The 7612-nt window shown below is 49.3% G+C and overlaps 1 protein-coding gene across 3 annotated transcripts; it reads left to right on the top strand.

Moving 5' to 3' along the window:
• The first annotated feature begins 2338 nt into the window (after positions 1-2338).
• Positions 2339-7267, top strand: Itpripl1 (ITPRIP like 1). 3 transcript variants are annotated; one of them, XM_052183530.1, is made up of 3 exons: positions 2339-2661; positions 3670-3910; positions 4158-4461. In XM_052183530.1, exons 2-3 carry the CDS (start codon positions 3684-3686, stop codon positions 4375-4377), a joined length of 447 nt encoding a protein of 148 aa, XP_052039490.1. In that variant the 5' UTR covers positions 2339-2661; positions 3670-3683; the 3' UTR covers positions 4378-4461. The 3 variants fall into 3 exon arrangements, with proteins under 3 accessions (XP_052039490.1, XP_052039489.1, XP_052039488.1); XM_052183529.1 differs by having other exon boundaries at positions 2344-2518; positions 3670-7267; XM_052183528.1 differs by having other exon boundaries at positions 2348-2661; positions 3670-7267.
• The last annotated feature ends 345 nt before the right edge of the window (positions 7268-7612 follow it).

The following is a 7612-nucleotide window of genomic DNA, read 5'->3' as shown; positions in this document are numbered from 1 at the left end:
TACAAGACCTTTGTGCTTCTAACACCTGTCCAACTTTTTCAGGATCTCATGTAGTCTGGACTGGCCTGGAACCCCTGCCTCAGATTCTGGGGTTATATCCTGTGCTATGATGTCCGGATTACAATATAAGTTGTTTTTGTTTTGTTGACAGGGTTTCTCTGTGTAGCCCTGGCTGTCCTGGAACTCACTCTATAGACCAGGCTGGCCTTGAACTCAGAAATCTGTCTGCCTCTGCCTCCCAAGTGCTGGGATTAAAGGCATGCACCAGCACAATATAAGTTTCTAAAAGCCACAACTGAATTTACTTCACAGAATCCCATATTTCCTTGCTTAACAGGAATAAATACCCACAATGTTAGAATTCACTTGTTAAAATGTTACAGCTTACTTTCTCCTGTCAATCGCAAAATAATCGCCAATTAGCATGAACTACAGAGGGTTTCCTATTTATCCCACTATTAAGTTAACAAAATACAGGTTGGAGCGGGCTGGAGGAGCAGCTCAGCTGCTAAGAAGAGCACCCGTTGTCCTAGCAGAGGACCTGAGTTTAGTCCCCAGCACCAGTTTCAGGGGATCTGGTGCCTCTTCTGATTTTTGTGGGCACTAGGCACCGTATGCAGTGCACATATATAAATACAGGCAAACACTCATACACATAAAAAGTAAAAATAGAAATACAACTTGGAGCTGGGCATGGTGGCACATGCCTATATAATCCCAGCACTTGTGGGGCAGAGGCAGTGAATCTGTGTTCCAGGCCAGCCAGGGCTACCGTCTAGTGAGACCCTGTCTCCAAAACAGAACAAGTTGGGGAAAAAAGGCAAGGGAGGGAGGAGAAACAAAAGATGTCCACTGATAATGAGCTTTTTGTTAATTCAAGTGTGATTTTTAAGTGAGATAATAGTTCTATAGCTTGATGGAATTTCCTTTTTTTTTTTTTTTAAGATTCACTTTTAAAAGTTGTTTATATGTTTTGGCCACGTGACTGTATGGTCATTCTGTACCTAGAGTCCATAGAAGCAGAGGAGGGTGTCAGGGTGGAACTGGAATTACAGAAGGTGGTGAACAACTTTGTAGGCACTGGGAACCAGATGAGCAGTGTCCTCTAGAAGGGGAAGAGCCCTTTACAGCTGAGCCATCTCTACAGCCCTCTTGTTGGCATTTTACTTATGTATTTATGTATGTATGTATTATGTATTTAACGTGTATTGGTGTGTTTGCCTGCATATGTATGTTACCACATGCATGAATCACAGGCAGTGTGAACCACTGTGGAGGCTGGGAATCAAACCTGGGTCCTCTCGGAAGAGCACTCAGTGCTGTCAACCATTAGGCTATCTCTCCAGCCCCTTGCCGGCCTTTCTTAACAGGTACTAAGCCTTGTCGAGCCTTCAGACTTTATGACATTCTCTTTGCTATGGATGCAGGATGAGTAGAGCTGCCTGAAGGCTTAGGAATTTTTGTTTGGTTTGGTTTGGTTTTGGTTTTGGTTTCCGAGGACCAGGTTCCTCTGCGCAGCTCTGGCTGTCCTGGTATTCTCTCTTTAGACCATGTTGGTCTTGAACTCAGAGAGGTGCCTACCTCTGCCTCCTGAGTGATGGGATTAAAGGTATGTGCTACCCACTGCCTGGCTAGGTTTAGGATTCTCACTTCTGTGTGACTAGAGAGTGGCAAACAAGACCAGGTCTTTGAGTGACAGAGGTCCTTTCCTAAGAGCCATTTTGATTAGGGAAAGATACCTGATTTTGGGAAGTGATGTCTATAGTGGAGTATGCATATGCCTGTGTATGTGCATGTGTGCGTGGTATTGCATGTGCATGTGCGTACCAACCTCTTGTGTACCAGTGTGCAACATCATCGTCTTTATGGACCTCTATTTTGAGATAAGGTCTCTTAATAAAACCTTTTACTAGCCACTTAAGCTCAGTGGATCTGCCTAGCTCTATTTTTTTCAACTTTGGGGTCAGAGGTGTGTGCCTGGGGACTCAAACTCTCTTCAGTCATCCTTCATATCCAGATGAGCCTTCTTCCCATCGAGTGGGCTTATTAGTGGTGCCTAAAAAATGTTTCATTTCCATTTTTACCTTGCATAGAGCCAAAGGGAAGTGAGAATGGCTTTTCCCAGTCAGTTCTTAATTTCGTCTTTCTTCCCACCCAAATTCTCAGTAAGCATACGTTGTCCTGGTAGGAGGAACTTGGTAGGGGGTCGCCGCAGGCACTTCAGCCTTGTTGCTCTAAACGAAGCTTAACCGCTGTGAGCGGGTGGCCACAGATGTTCTGCTGTCCCTTCAAACACTAGGGACTAGAAACAAAAGGTGTGAGCCCTTAGGGAGGGCCCCAGCTCTGGAAGAGTCCCTGCCCTGGGCCCCGCCTCTTGGCTTTGAGCAGGGGGTGGGGCTTGTCGGGGCGGAACCCCTGAGGCGGGAACCGCTGTGGATTGCTGGAGTCCGAGGCGACCAGCACCGCGTGGTAGTCGCAGCAGTCCGCCGCCTGTAGACTTTGGGCCGTCGGAGACATGGTCGGTACCCAGAAAGAGCACGTCGGGACAACTCCCGTAGTTTGTGCGGAGTATGAACTGGGAGCATCGTGTATGCCCGGAAGGAGGCAAGGGCGGCCAGGTCGCGCTGTCTCTTTAAGAACGCTCTCCTGCTAACTGAGACCGTGAGTAAGGTGGCCCCTGGTCCCAGGAGAAACCCTTAAAGTTTGGGTATTTAATTGGGTCAGGAGAGATGGGTGAGAAAACTTGGAGTTTGGGGAAGTTACTAATGGTAGAGGGGGCCTTCACTTTGAAGCAGGGCCAGTGGCCTGGGTATTTTGAACGTGGAGAGGGCAGTTGGGCTCAATTCGAAAGAGAGGAGAACCCCTCACCTGAACTCGATGGCCATGGCGCACTGCCCTTCATGACTCCAGACGCCCCCATAGCTGGTGAATTACTGGGGTGAAGGCCGGAAGCTTCAAGTTTCAGTGGTTGGGCTGTGGGGCCAGGGAATCTCTGCCACTGTCTGTCAGTTGGGTCTTGGCCACTGAATTCTGCAGGCACTTTCCTGGACTGAGAAGTGCAACTAGGCTGGTGGCGATATGCTAGCCTGCCTCAGAACCTCATCATTGTAGTACCAAGGAGTCGGCAGCCTGGTGCCTGCCCGGCACCTGCAGCGCAATGGTGAGGTTAAATGGTCTAATGACACAGGTAGGCTTGTGAAGTCACAGAGGAAGCGGGATGCTACAGCTAGGGACCGAGGCTGGCTACCCAAGGATGGAGACGACATTGCCCAAACAAGATTCTGTGTTTTCTGCCTGTGGAAGGGGGATTGGCAGGGCATATCTGGGGCCCAAGGTGGACCGATGAGTCGGGTGAGGCCACCCCACTGTAAGGGTCCCCCTCCCCATCTTGTACTGGAATAAAAACAGTCTCATGCCCACCCTCTGGGAACCTCACCACCACCCACAGTATGTGGAAGGAAAGCGGTTGACTCAGGGTACATCCTATGGTCTCCACTTCCTTTCCCCAAGGCAGACCATTCTTGCTAGCTCCCGGCCTAGCTCTGTGCACTTTCTGTTCCTCTTGAGTAGTTGGCATCCAGGATTTGAGGTACCAGGGCTCTGGGGACTATGTGCTGGAGAACGGATGTGCCCCGAACATCACTGATCCCCGCCCTCCTACTCCTCCAGATGCAGAGGCCTCCATGGCTGTGATAAGCCTCATGTTCTTGGCAGTGATGTATGTTGTTCACCACCCCCTGATGGTCAGTGACCGGATGGACCTGGACACGCTAGCCAGGAGTCGGCAGCTGGAGAAACGAATGAGCGAGGAGATGCGGCAGTTAGAGATAGAGTTTGAAGAGAGAAGTCGAGCAGCTGAGCAGAAGCAGAAAGCTGAGAACTTCTGGAGAGGGGACACATCCAATGACCAGTTAGTGCTGGGGAAGAAAGACCTGGGATGGCCGTTCCAGGCCAGTGGCCAAGATGAGGGCCCCCTGGGCTGGGTACTGGGGAACCTGTGGAACGCAGGCCTCTTTTGCCTTTTCCTCGTCTTTGAGCTCCTGCGACAGAACATGCAGCACGAGCCAGCCTTTGAATCCAGCAGCGAGGAGGAAGAGGAAGAAATCCGTGTTGTGCCCGTCTCCTCTTACACCTGGCTCTCTGATTTTCCCTCCCAGGAAGCCCTGGAATCCTTTTACAAACATTATATCCAAAATGCCATCCGTGACCTGCCCTGCACCTGTGAGTTTGTGGAGAGCTTTGTGGATGATCTCATTGAGGCCTGTCGGGTGCTCAGCCGCCGGGAGGCTCACCCACAGTTGGAGGACTGCCTGGGCATTGGGGCAGCCTTTGAGAAGTGGGGGACACTCCACGAGACACAGAAATTTGATGTCCTAGTGCCCATTGTCCCCCCACAGGGCACGATGTTCATCTTGGAGATGAGAGATCCGGCTCTGGGCCGTCGGTGTGGCTGTGTGAAGGTGGACTCTGAGTGCATGTGCAAACACGAGAAGCTCTTGGGGGACGTGCTGTGTCTGGTGCACCACAGGGACCACTCGTCCATGCTGAGCAAGTGTGCGAGCTCCATCAAGGCGGCTCTGTGCACCAGCTCGCGCCTGGACGTGTGCAAGACTGTGCAGTGGTTCCGAAACATGGTGAGCAACGCATGGGCACTGGTGGCCCACAAGTACGACTTTAAGCTCACTCTCCCGCCCGCCACCACCTCCTGCAAGCTCAGGTTGGATTACCGCTCAGGACGCTCTCTATCGATCAGTTTGATTCTAGGGGTGCAGCGGGAAGATACCTTGGTCTACCTGGTGAGTCAGGCTCCTGAGCGGGAACAGCTCACCAGTGTGGACTGGCCTGAGTCCTTCGCAGCTTGTGAACACTTGTTTCTGAAGCTGGTGGGGCGCTTCGCCCCCGAGAACACCTGCCACCTCAAGTGCCTGCAGATTATCTTGAGTCTTCGGGACCATCAGATCTTACCCCCGGGAGCATCGTGCCCCATTCTCACCTCCTACCACTTCAAAACGGCCCTCATGCATTTGCTGCTTCGACTGCCTCTGACAGACTGGCAGCACGGCCTGCTGTCTCAGCGCCTCCAGGACCTCCTCTGGTTCTTAGGCCGAGGTCTCCAGCAGAGGTCTCTCCATCATTTCCTCATTGGTAACACCTACCTGCCCCTGACCATACCCATTCCTAAGGCATTTCGGAATGCTGAGCCTGTCAATCTTTTCCAGCACCTGGTACTAAACCCAGTGGCACACTCGCAAGCAGTGGAGGAGTTCCACAACCTTCTAGCCCAGGTGAAAACTCTGCCTTGCTCCCCACAGGCTGGAGGACTTTAATGGAAAGGCCATTAAAATATATACATATGTATAGATAGGTATTCTGATTCCTCAGGCTGTGAACATGACTGACCTTCACCTTGCCCGAGGACTGTGGTAGAATAAATCCCTCTTAGAAGCTTGTGTAGAAGGCTGCAGCCACTGGAGCCTGATCTGGGAGGGCTGGGGGTGGCTGAGGGTTTATCTCCTGACTTAATTTTTTTTTGTTTGTTTGTTTGGATTTGTTTTTTTCAAGACAGGGTTTCTCTGTATAGCCCTGGCTGTCCTGGAACTCACTCTGTAGACCAGGCTAGCCTCGAACTCAGAAATCTGCCTGCCTCTGCCTCCCAGAGTGCTGGGATTACAGGCACGCGCCACCACCGCCTGGCTTCCTGACTTAATTTTAGCCACGACCTAAAGAAAGAAAAAGTGTGTGGAAGCAAATGCTAGGAGGGGTTTGCCGCTGTGGCGCTGAGATCCTGGGAAGCTGCATTTTGTATCAACACTGGAAGCCAAAGCTCCAGAGATCACGCCAGCTCGCTTTCTGAGACTGGCTCTGTGGTCCCCGTGAAATGGCTTGTTGCACTGTTAGCCTAATTTCCACCCAGACTGATACATTCCACCTTTATTCTTTGAAGCATCAGCCACAATTTATACTTCAAGATGTAAGTTTTCATGACTAGTTTGGAAGTATAACCAAGATGTTTCTTTTCTTTTTTGTTTATTTTTTCCCCCGAGACAAGATCTCTGTGTGTGTAGCCCTGTCTGTCCTAGAACTCACTCCATAGGCCTGGCTGGCTTTGAACTTATAGAAGACCTGCCTATATAGACCTGGCTTCCACCTGCTTCTGACTCCCAAGTTCTGGGAGTGCGTGCTGCCACCACCAGGCAGAGAGAGATTTGTATTTTATGTGAGTGTTTTGTCTGTATTCAAGTCTATGCATCACATGCATGTAATACCTGCAGAGGAGATGGTTGTGAGCTGCTGTGTGGGTGCTAGGAATTTAACTCAGGTCTTCTGGAAAAGCAGCCAATGCTCTTAACCACTGAGCCAACTTTCCAGCCTTGTTCTTTTCTTTTTCTTAATTGGCATACACATTTATAGCTGTTTTCATGTGTTTGAGTACTCAAATATTTGTTAGTTTTGATTCATTATAAGTTAATGGTGACCCATCCCATATTGAGAGAATGTGTTTCCTATACTTAATGAAATAAGCGACACCTGATGACCTTCCTCGTTCCTGGAAGCAGTATTAGAAATCTCTTCCTGGTGATCTTCTGGGGGCTCTCGGATGAACAGTTTGTTTCCTAGAGAGGAGCCTATCTGTTAAATGGAAAGGCTGAGCTGCCCTGTGTGCGTTCTTCTGGCGATGGCTTTCCATTCTCTTTTCAAAGATGACAGAGAGGTTACTTGAACTTCGTGGTTTTGAAATGAGGAGCCATCACAATCCAGGCCCATTGCCAAGGCTGGGCAGGAAGGCCTGTGATCAGCTCTGAGATCCCTGATTATAGTTGGTGATTGTCACGTTTCCCTCTTGTTCCAAAACCTGCATCTTGAGGAGTATTAAAAAATAGTTATGGGTGTGGTTGTTTTTTGAAATATCAAGGCTGTTCTGTACCCAACACTGCCAGGAAATCTGCTGGGAAGGAGACCCTGGCCCTTCGTTTGACTTGCCTTCTGCTGTTGGTGAGGAAGGAGGTATCAAGCCCCTTTGGGATTTCTGTTGAGGGATCCACACCATAGCAAAAATAAAAGAATTCTAGAAACCGATGTCAATGTTTGAAATTCTTGCTACATAGAGGTACTATATACTCCCACGCTACCTGCTTTCCAGGTCAGAGGATGATGTGATGGCTCTATGCTGGTGGAATTTCTGTTTTTAAGATGTCTGTAACTTTTTAGAAAACTATCTGCTTCTATATTAACTTCAATAAAAAAAAAATGGAGTCTGTTCTCTGTATGAACTGGAATCTGTTCACTGACAACACTGGTACATACCTTTCCCAAGAAGTTCTTATGTCTCTGGCAGCTCTAGCTGGTATAGCCTAGCATTTCTCAATGGACCTTGAACCAGTCTGTCCTGTGGTTTCCAGTGGCATGGCCACTGGCCAGGAAAAAAAAAAAAACTCATAAGGTTAAGGAACGTCTAAGTTATTAATTTCCACGGTGCCTAAACCCAGATTTCAACTAAATTAAAAGCTCTTAACAACTACAAAGAGCATGCTGTAGGAGTCTGCCGGGGCAGGAGGAAGGCGCTGTGATTGCTACGTCTGTCTGCAGGGTTGTTTCTCATCTGACAAGAAAG

Source organism: Apodemus sylvaticus, chromosome 5 (genome assembly GCF_947179515.1).
Source record: "Apodemus sylvaticus chromosome 5, mApoSyl1.1, whole genome shotgun sequence".
NCBI lineage: Eukaryota > Metazoa > Chordata > Mammalia > Rodentia > Muridae > Apodemus > Apodemus sylvaticus.
This window is presented reverse-complemented; position numbering and strand designations above follow the sequence as displayed.